The sequence below is a fragment of the Chelonoidis abingdonii genome, chromosome 26 (assembly GCF_003597395.2).
Source record: "Chelonoidis abingdonii isolate Lonesome George chromosome 26, CheloAbing_2.0, whole genome shotgun sequence".
Lineage (NCBI taxonomy): Eukaryota > Metazoa > Chordata > Testudines > Testudinidae > Chelonoidis > Chelonoidis abingdonii.
The window spans coordinates 7,484,439-7,502,698 of NC_133794.1; the positions used below are offsets into that span (position 1 = coordinate 7,484,439).

Genomic DNA, 18,260 nt, shown 5'->3' on the forward strand with positions numbered 1-18,260 from the left:
CAGAACTAAATGGCTGGAAAACAAGGCCTCTACAATTACAGGACCTCGTTAACAGCAAAGGAATTAATATGCCTTGAGCAATGTGCTGCTGGCATTCACGGCTTCTGCATGACACTTGAAGCCAGCCTGCTCCCCCAGCACTTGGTGCCCAACGGCTGAACTACCACCATGGGGCTGTGGCTGGGGCAGGGCACGTCCAGGTGGCAGTGGGATACTGATGCAGTGAGAATCGGGGCCAGCTATGTGTTTTGCTATCCCAAGCACAGCAGTCAGGCAGCCTCAGCGGCATTTCTGCGGGCGGTCTGCTGGTCACGGGGATTCAGGGGCATTTCTGCGGGCGGTCTGCTGGTCACGCGGATTCAGCGGCATTTCTGCGGGTGGTCTGCTGGTCACGCGGATTCAGCGGCATTTCTGCGGGCGGTCTGCTGGTCACGCGGATTCAGCGGCATTTCTGCGGGCGGTCTGCTGGCCACGCGGATTCAGGGGCATTTCTGCGGGCGGTCTGCTGGCCACGCGGATTCAGCGGCATTTCTGTGGGCGGTCTGCTGGCCACGCGGATTCAGGGGCATTTCTGCGGGCGGTCTGCTGGTCACGCGGATTCAGCGGCATTTCTGCGGGCGGTCTGCTGGTCACGCGGATTCAGGAGCATTTCTGCGGGTGGTCTGCTGGCCACGCGGATTCAGCGGCATTTCTGCGGGCGGTCTGCTGGTCACGGGGATTCAGGGGCATTTCGGTGAGCAGTCTGCTGGTCACGTGGATTCAGTGGCATTTCTGCAGGTGATCTGCTGGTCCCACGCCTTCGGCATACCCGCCACCAAAGCTGTGGGACCGGCAAACCTCCCACAGGTATGCTGCCAAAGGCTGCCTGACTGCTGCTCTCACAGCTAGGGCAGGCCGCCCCCCCGCGGCTTGCTGCCCCAGGCATGTACTTGCTGCACTGGTGCCTGGAGCCGCCTCTGGTGAGAATGCACCCTTTGCACCGCATCCTGTTCTCAGGCCTCAACATAGCCAGGGCTCAGGAGGGCTGGGAGTAGGAGTCTGGCCAGCTGCAAAGGCCACTTCTGGAGCTAAATATCCCCAGACTTCAAGGAATCTGGGGTTTGGTCCTAGCCCATCTGTGACATGTAATGGTGCACAGGTCACAAATGGCTGACTTGGGCAGGTGAGCCCTCCGTCTCAGCCTGCTTGCCTATCGCTACCCAATGCCCTGGAATGAGTTTACTGGGTTGCAGCCTAGTTCTGACATCACAAAAACCACCAAGATGGGCCCTCCTTAGCCCTCTTGTTGGTAGCTCCATGAGAGACCAAGGGCTGAATGGACCACAGGAATTTCCCTCTCCTCTGACTCCTAGGCCAGTCCCTCCAGGGTAGGGCTGTGGCAGGTTGGTGGCGTCAGGTGTGTGGGAAGCTCAGGCTCCTGCTGACAGACATGAGGTTCTGTGAAATGGCCTTGAGGCCAACACCGCTCTGATGTGCTGACATAAAGGCTCCAGGCCTGATAAAAGGGCACTTTTCACCACAAGGCCCCAGATACTCAGTCTCTATGCAGGGATGGGCTTCCCACTGCTAAGACCTGGCCTCCTCTGGGTTAGAACATAGCTGCCACACAGCAGCTTAGGACAGGAAGTGAAGAGGAAGTCAATGGTCAGTGGATGGATACTGCAGTGGGCTGTTAGGGAGACAGCAGGGAATTTGTCCAGGTGCTCATAACTTGTCTCTCATGTATGGCATCATAGGGCCTTTCAAAACCACAAGGATTAGAACCTCGGTTTTATGGCACCTCCCATGGTGTGGCTCTGCAGTCCCACACCAGGGCACTGAGTTGAGTATGGAAACAGGCCCACCAAGCCCAGAACACCTCATCCACAGAGGAATTCCTGCTCCTACAGAACAGCATTGCATTAGCCTCCTATCTAATTAAATGGCACTTGGCAAACTTGCCACCGGATATTCCAGGCTCAGAGCCAATCAGATTAGAGGGTCCCAAGTGTCCCTTTGAGAGGATCTCTGGCACTAATGCAGTTTGGCTTCCTGGGGCCCATCTCATTCAGTTAAGACTCCACTATGGACACGTCCAGCTGCTCGTCTCAGGAGAGAAACAGGCTACAGCTCCATTACTGCAGCAGCCTGAGCGGCAGAGTGGATTAGAAGGCATTAGCTGATTTATCCCTGTTGGGGACTGTGGGACCCGCAGGTAGCCAACTTTGGCTGGAGCACAGGGGGCACAAGCCATGCCACCCCTGCTAGCACTCTGGTGCCTTCACCCTGTGGATTGTGTGGCCTCTGTGAACCTTCAGGGTGAGGATTAATCATGCTGTGTGTATAAATACAGGCAGAGATAGCATCACCTCTGCCCCCCTCCCCTCGCAGTAATTCATGGTTACCACTCGCTCACTGCTGGTGCTGCCAGCAGACACAGGAGCTGTGATATAATGATACAGCCCTGAAGTGAGCGCCATAAAGGTAGGAGAGAGCTGTGCTGTGCAGCCAGGTGCCATGACAGGGGTTGGGGCCCATGTGGCAATGACGGTCCTTTGGGAAAATCACCCTGCCCTCTGTGAGATGCACATCCCAACCATACTGAGGGGCCAGGACCTGAGCCTGGCAGACTGACCCATGGTGGATTTCTCTGATGTAATTACAAGGCTGGGGCTGGGGCTGAGCCAGTCAGGAAGGACAGTATAGTCCATACACTGCTGTGTATTTGTGGCCACATGTGTTTGGTGTAGCCTGGGTTCCTTTGTGGGTCTCCCTACCACCACCCCATCCCACCAGACACTTGGAAATGAAACCTCATCCCTGGCAGTGTTTGGTCTCTCCTGGTTTGACAAGCATTGCTTTGTTTTAAGGCTTATGAAAATTGCTGCTGCTTTCTGTGCTGTGCTGTTCTGTGGGCCAGGCCTATCAATCACATCAGCACTGTGCAAGGAGCAGGGCTGGAACTTGCCAGCATAGCACTAAATAGTGCAGGTCCTACAAAAACAAGTTGCTAGGTTTTGGGGGTGGATGGGTTACTGAATTTCCTGGCAACCAATGTTCAGCTCTTCAGCCAGCCTCTATTCCCCTACCCCCACACCGGCTGCTGCAGCAGTGGGGCCTGCACTCTCCACGCCTGGCTCTCCAGCCCCTGCCATGAGCAGGATGCTGCTGCCTATCTCTTTCCTCACATGCAGAGAAGCCCCACCTCCAAAGAGCTCCCCCACCAATCCGTTCCCTTCAGCAGCTAGTTCAGTGACCCTCCTCATAGTTTAAAAACTCAGATTTTGGTTTTCTGCCCTCCCGCTAATGTGCTTCTGCCATGATGCCCACAAACACGTGGGCCTGGTACTAGCTGGGCTGCAGTGACTTGGGATTACAGAGGCCATGGATGGAGACAACAAAGCACCCCATGTGACCTGATCTTTCTCCCTCCTGTCCATGTTCGACAGAGAGCTCTGCAGCTAGCTGGTAACTGCATCTCTGTCTCTCAAAGTCTGAGCTTGGCTCTCACACGTACGCTGCACTTCCAACTGGGGCTTGGTCTGAAATCCTGTCAGTGGAGTTCGATCATTGTACAACAGATCAGATTTAGGCCCAGCAGCTCTAATTCTGACCCTTGCACCCTGCACACACCTGGAAAGAACTGAACAGCCAACATCATAACAAACCAGCACAGGAGAAAGAGTTTTGTTCCAAGCTGAAGAGAATCTTACAAGTGACTTTGCACTGACATTACTAGAGCCCCCTAGTGTCCACTGTGCCCTTTCACCTGACGTGCTGCAGCTACCTCGTTAAACAAAGCACAATACATTAGCCAACCACAATATTTTGCAGTAAATCTTGTGCCAGTCAGAGGAAAATGGAGCTAAAGCTTAGTCGCCAGGCAGAAGGTGTCTTCTGTCTGGCAAGGAATTTACCGTGCAGCTTTGCAAGCAGGATCAGATATTTAAAAAAAAAATCAATTTTACCTATGGGTGGTCACACCCCAATGTTCATACACCAGACACCAAGGGGCTGATCCTCCTAACAAGTCTACCTCCACAGATTTCAATGGGGCTACTCCTGATTTCCACTCGTGTGAGCAAGCAGAAAATCGATACCCTCAGATGATCAATCCAGCCAGACACAGCAGGTGGACTGTTAACTAACTGGCTTGGAAACAGCCCCTGAAGCTTCAGCAGAGCAGCGCTTTCCAGCAGTGCTAAGCCATGCTGCTTGGGAGGTTTGGTTCAATAGCCAGACATGTTACCCAAACTCTTTGGAGCAAGTGTTTGCATCAAAGCTATTTGGAGACAAAAAGTATTTTGAATCATTCACCAAAATTCCACCCTAGCCAGAAATGCCTGAAGCAGGGCTGGAGTTGGGTTCTGAAGGAATCGCTTTATTTTCATTCAACATTTATTAGGATATTTTTTAAAGCAGCAGTTGGGGCTCCCTGTGTTGCAGCCAGGGGGTTCTGCACATCACGGCACAACTGCGCAGCGCAGGGAGATGCTTTAAGCCAGGCAGTTCTCTAATTTTGGGCAGCCTCCTGAAGGCTGCCTGTGCGCTTGTGTGTCCCTGCCCCTTCCTCACGGGCATTAGCCCCCGTCTGCACTGCCCACACTTGTGGGCTGTTCCCCTTGACACTGCCCCAGTCCCTCTGCAGGGGCTCTCGGCTGCCCGCAGCGCCTTGCAATGCCGGCCTCCATCAGGCGGGGGAGGCAGCCTGCGTCCCCAGCATCTCTCTGCTCCCTCCCCGCGCACTCTATGGTACCCCTGGCGCCGCTCTGCCCCACGTGCTCTATGATCGGTTCCGCTTCCGCTTCCGGTTCCTCTCCCCCTCCCCCGCTTTGTGCTGGGAGAAGATGGCGGCGCGGGCGGGTTTTCAGTCGGTGGCTCCGAGCGGCGGCGGGGGGGCCGGAGCACTGGGGCCGGGCACCCCGGGGCCCCCCGTCCGCATGGGCCCGGCTCCCGGCCAAGGCCTCTACCGCTCCCCCCTGCCGGGCGCCGCCTACCCGGTAAGCCGGGGAGGGGGAGGGGGCGGTTCCGGGCCGAGCGCCGCCTTGCGGACGATGCAAGAGGGGGAGGCGTTTCTGAAGTGGGGAGTCGCGTAGAGGAAGGTGGCCGGGATCTGGCTTTGTCTGCGTTGGGGCGCGGCGAGGGGAGCCCCGGGGTGCAGGCTCCGGGTGAGCGCGGCGAGGGGACGATGTGGCAGCAAGCTGGGGCTCGGGCGAGGGAGGCGTGGGGAGGACATGGGGCCGAGGTGCTTGGGGAGCGGGTGTATCTGAGGATAAGGATGACATGTTTGGGGGAAAGTGGGGGTGCCGCGGGGTGGGAGTGAAAGAGGTCACCCTGCAGTGAAAGCAGGGTGTGCTGAGTAAGGGTTCCTCTCGGTTCAAAAGGTGGCCCCAAAGAGAAGATTGAACTGGAAGGGAGAGGAGAGGCAGCCTAGAGGAGAAGAGTGGGGATTAAGGGTAGGAAGGGGGAGAGTGGGAGTATCTTGTGGGGATGGCGGTTAGAGTGGTGATTCAATGCATGGAGGAAAATTGTAGGCAGCAGTTAGGGCACAAGGCCTGCAGTGGGGAGAGGTGTTTGAAATTAAGAACTCTCTCTCATAGCCAGCTTTGCAGGTTATGGTTTCTGTGTTAGTCCCATTCATTCTTGGTTGGAAGCATCCACTTCTGGAGCTGTTAGCCCTGTAGTGATCCATCTGAGTCTATCCCAAGGAAACCCATGAGTCATGTGGCCCTTTGCTAGCAGGGGTCATGTTTAGCTTAGCAGATGTGGCTTGGTAGCCCACTTGTGCTTAGGACTTAACTGCCCTTTATTGGGGAGTCTCCATCTTTTCGGAGTTTGGGTCGGATGGAGACCAGATCCCTGTGTTTCTCTCCTCAGCGCCCTGGTATGTTGCCAGGCAGCCGCATGACACCTCAGGGACCCTCCATGGGTCCCCCAGGATATGGTGGGAGTCCCTCAGTCCGACCTGGAATAGCCCAATCTGGTATGGATCAGTCCCGCAAGAGGCCAGCTCCTCAGCAAATCCAGCAGGTCCAGCAGCAAGCGGTCCAGAATCGTAATCACAAGTAAGAGGCCAGATTTCTCACCTCGTTCTGAGGTTGATTATCTTTTCTATGACCACTTAGTGCCTCTTCATGAAGGATGCCAAAGTCCTTCACAAGTTGTAGAACTATAATACCACTAAAATTCAGCCACCTCTGAGGTGGAAGGCTGGAGCGAACCAGTGCACAGCACATTGCTAAATAGACACAGATTTTCTCCAGAACAGCAGTGCATCCACCCCACCCACCCTTACAAAAGTGCCAGGAAGATTCTAATGTCGACATCAAGCAGACATGATCTGAGATGGTTAAGGAAGAAAAATGTTCATAGAGAAAGCACTATCTAAACTGAAATATGCCATTTATGACCCTCCAGAAAATAGAGACTAGATCATAAATTCTTATCCATTGTATCAAAATAAACTCCTTTGGATGCTTGTTGGCTACGTTGCAAAAATGTATTAGCCAATATTCAGTAATTCGGACACTTGCTGCTGATGTCAGAGATCAGCACAACGCTTTGTTGTTTGGGTCGCTACTGTCACGGAGTCACTGGGCGATGCTCTGGAACTGCTCTCCACAAAGCCAGTCAGGACTTTGGGGAGCCTCTCTCCCTTGGAGCAGACTTGTTCAGGACAAGAAGCTCACATCTTCACCTCCTGGGTCTCTTCTTGGAGCATTCAGCATCCTCTGCCCCTCCGTGCGCTTCCCACAGCGAGCCCGCCCTAGCGGGATGCTGGGGGGCCACAGGGTCCTGCACCCCCACTGCGCAGTCAGACGTGACTCTCAGCCAGCCAGTAAAACAGAGGTTTATTCAATGACAGGATCATGGTCTAAAACAGAGCTTGTAGGTACTGCGAACTGGACCCCTCGGCCAGGTACATTCTGAGGGGCAGTGAGCCAGACCCCCACATCTGCACTTCACTCCTCCTTCCCAGCCAGCTCCAGACTAACAACCCCCTCCAGCCCCTCCTCTCTGCTCAGCTCCTTTCCCGGGCCAGGAGGTCACCTGATCTCTTCGTCTCCAACACCTTCAGCTGACACCTTTGCAGAGGAGGGGCCCAGGCCATCAGTTGCTAGAAGACAGAGTGTCAGGCATTTAGGTGCACTGGCCCCTTGCTCTGCAGGAATCACACACCTTTATTTCACCACCTAGATACTTAAGAACTGCATAGGAGATACTGAGGCACTAACACAGTATTCAGAGCAAACATTAAGAACATTCCCGGTTCGTCACAGCTACATCTAATTCTGTCTCTCTCTTGCTGCCAGCACGCTCTTGGACTTTCTTCTTCAATTGTTTTGCGTGGGTGGTTCAAACTGCCTTAAACTTTTTGTGCAGCTACTTCACTGGGTAATGGGAGCTTCAGATAATAATACTCAGCTCCTATACAACAGCAAGTTTTTTTTATTTCTTAACACAATGTCATTGTCACTTGATACTACTCAACAGTATCTCCTGGCTTAAAAAAACATATGTTAGAAAATCCAACTTAATATTCAATCAAGCCTGGGAGTCACTTTATATCAAAATAGTATTTAACCAAACACCTCTCCAAACTCAAGGCAACCCCAGCTATCGTTATCTCTTGGGAGACATGAAATGTTCAAATAATCAGGTGGTCTCGGTCTTGCAGGTGCTTTTGAGCTCTGCAGTATTGGAGTTTCAATCCTGCTATGGCCATGGGGAGGAAGGGTGGGTAAGGAAAGTGTCTGTACAGAGACTGACAGTCACAATAAACAGCCTTTGAAAGAGAGGAGGACTGGACTGAGACAGATGTCGAGAAGCAAGTGCCCCTCATAGCAGAGTCCCAAATCTGAGAATAAACCCACATCCTTGCTCCTTTTTCTTGTGTTCTGACTGTTTGAAGGACAAACTGGTTGCCATCTTAATGTGTGTATCCTTCTTTAAACAGCGCTAAGAAAAAGAAAATGGCTGACAAAATTCTACCTCAGAGGGTGAGTGAGGTTTTTTACTTTTCCTGCCTCCGCTGCTGTAGTTTTGAGTTCTAAGTGGTTTCAGAGGGAGAGAAGCAGCGTTCTTGATTGGCTTGTGCTTTGCCATAGATTCGTGAACTGGTACCAGAGTCTCAGGCCTACATGGATCTGTTGGCATTTGAAAGGAAACTGGATCAGACGATCATGAGGAAACGTCTGGATATCCAGGAGGCCTTGAAACGGCCCATTAAGGTAAGGGAGGATAGTGCTCAGGTTTCTTGCTGGGGTGCCTAGAGACTGAACTGAGAAAACAGGACTGACTTATATGTTATTTGGGTGGGTCTGTAAAGGCTCTTGAGAGTGTGATGTATTGAGGGTCAATGTCCTATCCTGGACTTTAGCCTCAGAGTGCAGTCAGGGGTGCTTGCTGACCCTCTTTTCTTGGCTTGCTCTCTGGTCTGGCACTCTGTTTCTCAGCTGCAGGAGATGAAACTGAGTCCAGATCCTGTGGTTTTTTAATTTTAGCTGTGGCCTTAGCATGTTTTTTGGCTTCTGCATTTTGCTATCAACATTTAGCTGATACTTTTCCTCTTAGCAAAAGCGAAAGCTGCGCATTTTTATCTCCAACACCTTCAATCCAGCCAAGTCGGACGCAGAAGATGGTGAAGGGACTGTTGCCTCGTGGGAGCTCCGGGTGGAAGGGCGGCTGCTTGAGGACGTGAGTGTGAGGCACCCAGCCCCTCTGGGAAGGGCGAGGGAGCAGCATTAATTCTCCAGATAAGAGGAGCTAACTGAATGGGTGTGGGAGTTAAACCTTGTTGGGTTGTGACCAAAGAAGATGCTTTCAAAAATCTAGAGTTGGAGATGAAGACCAACTACTTAATGTCTAGCATCAGAGGGGTAGCTGTGTTAGTCTGGATCTGTAAAAGCAGCAGAGAGTCATGTGGCACCTTATAGACTAACAGACGTTTTGGAGCATGAGCATTCGTGGATGCATCCGACGAAGTGGGTATTCACCCACGAAAGCTCGTGCTCCAAAATGTGTGTTAGTCTGTAAGGTGCCACAGGACTCTTTGCTGCTTTTACTTAATGTCTGAGAATGGAACTAGGGGCCCTCTATCCTAGATGATCACAATGGTCCTTTCTGGCCTTGGACTCTGTGAATGTATCCTCTCTCGCTCGTCCCTGCCCAAGGAGTCTGACGAGATGGGGGAGAGGATAAGAGGGCCAAATCGGTTGGCCACCCCATGAGATAGGACACTACAATAATAATACTTAGCTCTTCATAGCTAAGAGGATTGATGGTGTGAGCAGACTTGTGGCACTTGCCTTCCCTACCGCTGAAAGCAGACACAAAGGTTGCACATAACAGGTTTGAGAGTTCGTTCCCCTCCCAAAAAAGTCTCTGGTTTGCCATGAGGAATTGTCCTCGAGACTGGATTTGCATACACAAGGGAAGGATCAGGGTTTATTATGGGTAGTTTGGTTCCTTCTTAGCTCTTGAGCCAGTAACTGTAGTGCAATTTTGGAATAGGGCTTCCTGGACTTTAATCTTCCTGCATTAATGTGACTGCCCTGGGCCTTGAATCCGCCTCACAGGAAGCTAATCAAACATGGCATTGTGCTATGGTTATTGGCAAGGGATTACCATGGAACATCCGCATTGGTTGTAAAATCTGTCCCAGCACTTCAGAATTTAATCCCATTACTTTTCATTTCTGGACTGACCCGTGCTGTTGGGCTTCTTCCTCTTTGTGCTGGACAGCTGATCTGGTGTATATCCTTGAGGGACCTATTTACTCTAGCGTATGGGGGATAGCCTGCCTCTCTGATTGGCAGGCATACTGTGTTGAGGAGAACAGCTTCTGGTAACCCTGGATTCCCTAGAAAGACACAGTCCCTGCCCCTAGTGGAAAGGCAAATGGATGAATGACAGAGGATGGGGGTGGGGAAGGGATAGAACAAACAGCAAAGAGAACAAGGCAACCAGCAAGCATGCCATTGTCTCCATATTGGGGTTTTTCAGGGAGGCGTGGATTTAGTATCAGTAAATGGGAGTTGGAAGGTTCAGTTCCCATCAGTGCTGTTGTATGTTCTGGGTGTGCTCCACTGCCGGCCTTGACTGCCTCCTTTCTGTGCTGCTGCAGGCTGCTCTGTCCAAATATGATGCCACTAAACAGAAAAGGAAATTCTCATCCTTCTTCAAGTCTCTGGTGATCGAGCTGGACAAGGACCTGTATGGCCCAGACAATCACCTGGTGGAGGTGAGCTATACTTTGTTATATCATCTCCAAATGGAGTTCAGAATCTTAGCAACCATGTCATTTTGGGAGCTAGGAACTCTTGAGTGCTGAGCCCAGCTCTGCTACTGACTTGCTAGGAGCCCTGGGGCAAATTGCTTGACCTCTCTGTCTGTGAAATGATGATAATGCTTACCTCCCTCAGAGGGGTTGAAGCTTGTTGGGTAAGAAGATAACTGTTGTTTGTGCCCTTTCTGCGCCATTCTGATGAATAAGAACAGTATCAGAGTCCCTTAGCTTTGCACAATTAGTGTATGTGAAACTCTAGGCAAAAGAAGCTCCTGTGAAGTGCAAAGACACAGACCACAAATACCTGTCTCCTCTGTTACCTGTACTTGGAGCAAGTCTGGTGGTAATAAAATAAAAATAATATATTGAGATATACCTATCTCATAGAACTGGAAGGGACCTTGAAGGTCATTGAGTCCAGTCCCCTGCTTTCACAAGCAGGACCAAGTACTGATTTTGCCCCAGATCCCTAAATGGCCCCCTCAAGGATTGAGCTCACAACCCTGGGTTTAGCAGGCCAGTGCTCACACTGCTGGGAATGTAGCAGAGGTGGATGCATAACCTGGCCATGCTGGTGGGAATCATTCATGATAAAGCCCAACAATTCTATGTTCTACCTGTTTGCAGCACAGCTGGAATTTCGAGGATGTGAATACACTTACATACTTATTTGAAAGGAGAGTTTAAGACAGCCTCTCTGTTAAGGCAGGTGTAAGGCAGAGGCATTAACTATGAGCTGTTTCTAGGTGTATTGAACAATTGTTGCATCCAAGCCCATTGTGTTAGGGATAGCAACGTGATTCATGCCAAATAAATTAAGCCCCATTGCAGCCACTTGACTCTTGTGAGTTCACATTTCATCCGTGTCCTTCTCCCTGGATGCTCCATGATAGTAATCTTGACCTTTAAAACTGGTGAGCTGTGTGCTCCTCTGATGAACCCTCCTCACACTATTCACTGCAAGAGTTCCAGTCTCCTTTCAGAGGTGTTGTCAGAACCACCACAACTGTCTGTAGAGTCCGGGGCACATGGCAGAGATCATATGCTGTCAAATGGGCAGGATCTTTCTGGGGAGGAGTTTGTGTCATCAGTAAAGGGCAATTACAGGTAAATGTTGTGCCTGGCAAGGAGCAGGAGCAGAGGGAATGACTAGCAGTCTGTGTCCCTAAACCACCTCCCCTGCTGTGTTGTTTTTTTTTCCAGTGGCACAGAACTGCTACTACCCAGGAGACAGATGGCTTCCAGGTGAAGAGGCCTGGGGATGTGAATGTGCGCTGTACCGTCCTCCTGATGCTGGACTATCAGGTAGGCAGGCTGGTACGATGCAGGTGGGAAGTGAGCAGTGCCTTAGCATCTGAGTTGTGACTTGGATGAACCCTATCTGTAGTTGCTGCATCATCTTTACCCCCACCTTTGTCATGCTCTTGTCTCCTCAGCCACCACAGTTCAAACTGGACCCTCGCCTGGCTCGTCTCTTGGGGATTCATACCCAGACCCGCCCAGTGATCATCCAGGCACTGTGGCAGTACATCAAGACCCACAAGCTACAAGATCCCCATGAGCGGGAGTATGTCATCTGTGACAAATATCTCCAGCAGGTAAAGGTATATCCAACTTAGGGTGGGGCAGTGTATCTGGGGCAGGAGACAGCTTTGGCTTCTGTTGCCAGGAACCAGAGATTCTCCAGGCTGCCCCTTTCCCAGTACTGTGCTGCTTTCCACCCCACTCCATCTTTCTCTTACAGATATTTGAGTCTCAGCGGATGAAGTTCTCTGAGATTCCTCAAAGGCTGCACGCTTTGCTCATGCCCCCAGAACCAATCATCATTAACCATGTGATCAGGTGAGATTGGCCCCTGGGGCACTGTTTGTTGGGAAGGGCAGATAAGTGAGCTAGAGAGACTTGTATGGGGAGATGTTCCTTGTTACAGTCAGTTTCAGTAGCTGCTGAACTTTCTCACCTCTCCATCTTTCCATGTCTTTATTCACTGTGCCTTGCGTTGATTCAACAGCCTCTTTTTCCCATTCACTAAGCCACCCCTATGTAAACCCCTGCTTTTTCTCCTGCCAATACTGACCACCACACTGTGTGCCCGCACTCTTATGTTTGAACTCTGACCCTTTGCACTGCGCTTGTCTAGACTGTAAGCTCCTGGTCCCCTGTGCTGCATGCATGATGTGCGACTAAGGAGTTGAAGAGTTTTCCTCCTCCTCGGGGTTGCTGACCCCTTTCTTCTGTTACAGAAAACCAAATGTAATGCATACATTAATATTGTCTTCCCTACCCCCACCCTTCCTCCTATGGAGCTTAGAGGTGCTAGTAAGGATGCACTCATACACTGACTCAGGCTTCTCACTTTTTCTGGGTGTTCTCCTACTGACGTCCACAGTGTTGACCCAAACGACCAGAAAAAAACTGCCTGCTATGACATCGATGTGGAAGTGGATGATACTCTTAAAACTCAGATGAATTCTTTCTTGCTGTCCACAGCCAGCCAGCAGGAAATCGCTGCCCTGGATAACAAGGTAGGAGCTGGATCCTGCCCTTCCAGCTAGAGTTTATGTGCTGGGATGAGGTTGGCTGGCACAGTGTTGCAGGAGAGAGCTGTTGTCAGATGCTACTGGTGTGGTGCTCTGCTCTGTTCAATGTTGGTATCACTCGGCTGCGTGCGTGTGTTCCCTCTGTGTGCTGTCCCAGCTCTTCGAAGATAGCTGACATAGCAGACCCGAAGAGAACCCCCAATGACCACAGTCTAGTAAGGTACGAAGGCATGTCGGCCAGGTTTATTGCCATATGGACACAATGGCAGTTCCTGTAGATTTCTTAGTCTACTTCAGGGCATGCTATGAGAGAGTGCCTCTTGGCAATGGACTCGGCTCAGTCAGTGGCGGGACTTTCCACTGCCCCCTCGGCTGGACAAAGACACCGCCCCAGGGATGCATTCTTATACACAGGTACAACCAAGCTACACATCACTCCTGAGGTGCAACCCCTCTGTGTAGCAAGGTACAAACCCTCTACGTAGTAAGGTGCTGCCTCTCACCTTGTACATGTTGGTTCCAACAAAACAACTCTATCCATCATATTAGCCTTTTGCACCTGTCATTGGGATGGGTTAGCCTGTTCCTTGTTATCTGTATGGAGTGTACAAGTATGCGAATATTCTGATATTTAGTGTCCAGTACCTTTAGGTACGTCTCTTTCTGCAGCATCAGCCCTTTCCTTGCCAGCTTCTGTGAGCAGGGCCTGCCTCTGGCTCACAGCTTAACTTTGCTTTATGCTAGCAAAGTCTTGACCATTACTTTAGTTCAGGCCTCAGGCCGGGCCTTTGATACCAAGGTTTATATCTCAGGACCTCCTCTTACTTCAAGAGCTTTTTTGCAGCTTTCAATATGGATTCATCTAGTGGCTTTATATTTGGGATCTGGAACAGTGAGGGCAAAATTTCTGCCAGGGTGGCACCATTTCTGCGATACCAAATCAGATAGTGACAGTCTTTTTACTTACCAAGAAAATAGATTTGAAAGTAAGTGATTAGAGGGAAACTGGCTTACTGGTTAGATCAGGGGACTGGGAGTCAGGACTGCTGGATCCTCTTCCCAGCTCATCTACCTGAGATATTAAGGCACAGAATGAAGTGACTTGCCTATCTCGTTACAATGGAGCAATGTGAAGCTATATCTTGAGGGGGGCGGGGGGGGCGGTTTGCCAGTAGTTCCTGTAATTGAGCCCAGTATGATCTTTGGATGAAAGGTGCTGAATGTCCTGAGTCTGCATGTCAGTGCATTGGCTGAACCTACCACTCTGTCTCTACAGGAAGAGGGATTTAGAGTGGGGTGTATGTTACACATCTGGGTCAACCAGGAAATATGAGAATTTTCATCTGAGCATACTGGACCTTTGATTTGTCTTGCCTCTCTGTTGGGTTGGCCTCATAACTTGGTTCAGCAATACGCCATTACTACGTTTTTCTCTCTCAGATCCATGAGACAATAGAAACCATTAATCAGCTGAAGACACAACGTGAGTTCATGCTGAGTTTTGCCCGTGACCCCCAAGGCTTCATCAATGACTGGCTCCAGTCACAGTGCCGAGATCTAAAGGTAAAAAGATTTTTTCACTTTTGTGTGGAAGGCAAACAGAGGCTCTGTCTATCCAATCAGACTCTTGTTCAGTTAGCAGCTGAGATACATGCAGGGGCACAATTTGCAGGTCTGTAGCCACACCGAAAATTGGAATTGAGTGCCAGGATTTCAATCTGACAGCACTGGCTGGACCAGAACTTGGTGGAGTCTGCTTGGGGACAGTGCTTGTGGGTAACCCAGGACATGGGGAGGGTTGAGAGAGTAATTTGAGCAGCTGCATGACTCTGGGTTGTAAGTGCTCTCTTTGGTGCCTCCAGACCATGACTGATGTTGTTGGGAATCCAGAAGAGGAGCGTAGAGCTGAATTCTATTTCCAGCCCTGGGCTCAGGAAGCTGTGTGCAGATACTTCTACTCCAAGGTGAGCATTCCCATTTGAGGGAATCTATTCACACCTGGCAGCTGCTTGTAGGGAGATGTTGTTCGCTAAAGCTGGGCATAGTGCAGCCAGGCATACGGAGTTTCAACCACCTAGTTGTGCTGACGCATGTCAGTCCTGATCTCCAGCACCCTTCTATTCCAATCCTGGATACTTACACACAACTTGACCAGTGCACCTTGGACCTGGATTTGCCACAGCCCATCTGTTCCAGGTCCTATTGCTTCAGATACAGTTCTGCAACTTTGTGGCATGGTCTTGTACTGCCTACTCCTGAGGGCATTCTGTGCCTAAAAATTCTGAGCACAATACTTTAAAATTCTGCACGTTTTATTTGTCAATAAATAAATGCAGAGGTACAGTGGCACAGAATTCCCCCCAGGAGTAACTGCCTGTAAACAGTCATCAGGGCTGGAAAGACCCCGTCAAACTATTTGCTGGTTTAGATCCAATTAGGATCAAAACCAGGTCATGCAGGAGTGATACTAGTGTTAGCCCTCACCACCACCTAGCCAACCTCTTCCCATTTAAATCCATGGTTATTACACAGACATCCCTTTTAAATCGCAGACAGAACCATGGTCCCTGGGCTTGGTGGGGTGGAGTTGCTTTCTAGGAGTTCCTTGTGCAATGTAGCTGTGAGGAGAGGCCATCCCCCCCTCACGGGATGCATGCTGGCTTGGCCTTTGCTTTCAGATCTCTGCACGGGAGCAACCCACAGGGTAGTGCAGAGCTGAAGTGGGCCCTGGCAGAGAGCTGGAGCCGTGCCCCAAAATCCCCTGCATGAAATTGAAACTGCCCCATCACAGGCTTCTTGTTAAGCAAACTGTGTTTAAAAAAAAAAAAAAAAAAAAAAGATTCTTTGCCCTTTATTAGCCTTTTGTGTCAGAGGCTGAAGTGCTTTGCACATGCGCTAATTCCCTCATAGCCCTAGAGGAGAGAGGTATTGGCTGCACTTCAAAATGGGGACATCGGAGCACAGACTTGCCCCAGCTCATACAGTGAATGATTGGTAGAGCTGGCATTAGAACCCTGGAGTCCTGACGTCCATTCCCTTCATCTAACCACTAGACAGTGCAGCCTCCCGATTGTGCAATTTGTGCATCCTTCACTGGCCTGTGGAACATATTGTAACCCGGGGGCTGTACTGCGGACAGGATTTAGGAGGCGGGGACATGGAGCCAACAGGAAGGACATAGCCAGGCTGAGGAAGGAGTCCTGTTCTTTTCTAGGGGCTGTGAATGGGTTTGGGCTCATCATTCTTTCACTCCCTCCAGGCTTGGAGCATTTGTTATTCAGACTCTCATACCATTCACTGTAAGTGTATTAAAGCAGGGGTCTGGCTTCTCCTCGCACAGGTGCAGCAGAGACGGCAGGAGCTGGAGCAGGCACTGGGAATCCGCAACACATAAGCTGCCCTACTCCTCCCCTGATCAGAAGGCATCACAGCTGCTTGTGGAGACTGAGTGCTGCAGAGTTCACTGTTTAGGCCCACACAACCCCCACTCCGGCGTAGAGGCCTGCAGCCATCACTCACCTCTGGCAGTGTCTGTATCAGTGTGACTCCAGAGCCCCACGGGGCTTTGGGGGTGTAGCAAGCAGACAGGCTGAAAGGATCACACACTTCTACCTGGTTTCCTCCCTCACTGAGACCCTGTCAGTCTCAGAGATCTTGCGAGCTGACCTTGTCTCTGCTTTGTCTGTAATGCCCCCAATATCCAGTGTTTCTGCAGGTTCAGAACTTTGAATTCAGAAACTTACCACAGCCCCTTCTCCAAAACTGGACTCTAGTTCTTGCACCCCAGAGAATGTGGGGCTGGAAAGCCTCTCAGCATGGGCCCTTCTGGATCTGTCATGCAGACAGAGGCCCATGGCCGTTCACTTCCCAAGGTTCCATGAGACACAGCGGGCAGAGCTCCTGCATGTTGGCACACTCTCTCCCCCTATGGGGGTGCTCTTACATCATCCCTCCTTGTAGGACTCTCCTCTCCTAAGGGCGGATTTCTGTGCTATGTAGAGAATTGCTTTTCCCATCGTCTCTGTCTCCTTAGTTAAAGCTCCCTTCGTGTTCCCTAGGAGGCTGTTCCAGCCCTGGAGCATGAGGGAAACACTGGTTCAGCACAGAGATGAAGGAGCTGTGAAGAGGTGACTCTACTGCATGCCAAGGGAGCTGCAAGTGTAACTCTGACATGCAGGATTGAGCAGCAATGCAGTCTTGCCAAAGGCTGCTTGTTCTTCCTGCTGCAGAGAGCAGGGAATGCATCAACTGCAGCTCCTCCTTGCCATGGGATTATGCAGAGCATAAAGCCTTAAGGTCATTTCTTGGACCAGGCTGATGATGATCCTGTGTCTCTGCCTTTGGTGAAGTGAATGCTCCCTTGCGTATATCTGAGGATGTGGGGATGCAGCCTGGGCCTTTACCAAACAGCCCCAAGCAAATGAGCAAATTAGTAGAAGTCAGGGCTCCTCTGCTTTGTTGTCTTCCATGTTTGGGCACAGAGCAGGCTCTGGGGCTGTCACAGGGCAGGTGATCAAGTATGTGCAGATGGGTTTTCTCCAGCTGGGAAAGTAGCAGCCTAGACATGGAATGAATGGCTAATGAATTAATTTAGTGGCACTCTTGTGCTCTTTGCCCTCAGAACCATGTGTGTGCGGCAGAGCCTGTTGGGAGATGGGGGCTCTCTTCACCTGGAGCTAAATATTTCTGCTCAGATTCCTTTTTGGGACTGTAAAGTGAGCGGACTCAGAACCCAGTTGGTTGTGCGCTCCTGACGTTAGCTGTAAAATCATGTTACTGACAAACAGTGTCAACTACCCTGGAGTGTGGTTGAGGGGCTGCTATGAAATCGGGAGCCCCTGTAAGCATGTGTGTGTGAGAGAGAGAGAGAGCGCGAGAGAGAGAGACTACTTGTCTGCGAGTAATCGACTTTCCAACCTTCCCTCCCTTCTGTCTTTGGACCCTTAAAGAATTGCCCGTTTATAGCACCAGGGGCTGAAGTCCTGGTGCAGGTTAATGCAGACTACCGGCTCCTTGGAGCAAGTAATAGTGAAGGATACTTGGATATTGCCTAGGCAAGTGTAGCTGTTGCAGAAATACTGTTTTTATTAACTGATTATGGTTTTTCATGGACCAAAATTTTTTTTGTACTGTATCCTTGTAGATGTCACACAATTTTAATAAAAGCCTCCTGTGAAGGAAGCCGCTTGCCCTCCTGTGCTGGTGAATGGCAGTTTGCAGTTGTGTAACAGACAGCTCCTGTCACATAACTACTGTGGAAGGGATGAAATGACTTCCTGCTTGCACCTGCAAAACCCCTGTGTAGTGGGAGCTCTGCTCATTGAGAGAGGGCAAGCAGGAACACTAGACTCCACTCCCGTTTAAAAGGAAGACAGCTTGTTTATATGGTCCAAATTTGACTCACCTTAAAATTGTGTGGAATTTGGAGGGTGCTACTTTATTTATAGGGCCCT

At 50.7% G+C, this 18,260-nt stretch overlaps 1 protein-coding gene across 2 annotated transcripts; it reads left to right on the plus strand.

Moving 5' to 3' along the window:
- Nucleotides 1–4,787: 4,787 nt before the first annotated feature.
- On the plus strand, nt 4,788–18,001 carry SMARCD1 (SWI/SNF related BAF chromatin remodeling complex subunit D1). Of its 2 annotated transcripts, XM_032782309.2 has the most exons (13): nt 4,788–4,979; nt 5,857–6,044; nt 7,937–7,979; nt 8,088–8,210; nt 8,554–8,676; nt 10,106–10,222; nt 11,471–11,572; nt 11,704–11,865; nt 12,012–12,109; nt 12,657–12,792; nt 14,248–14,370; nt 14,670–14,771; nt 16,148–18,001. In XM_032782309.2, the coding sequence occupies exons 1-13, from the start codon at nt 4,827–4,829 to the stop codon at nt 16,199–16,201; spliced, it is 1,524 nt and encodes a 507-aa protein (XP_032638200.1). In that variant the 5' UTR covers nt 4,788–4,826; the 3' UTR covers nt 16,202–18,001. The 2 variants fall into 2 exon arrangements, with proteins under 2 accessions (XP_032638200.1, XP_032638201.2); XM_032782310.2 differs by lacking the exon at nt 8,554–8,676 and having other exon boundaries at nt 4,802–4,979.
- The last annotated feature ends 259 nt before the right edge of the window (nt 18,002–18,260 follow it).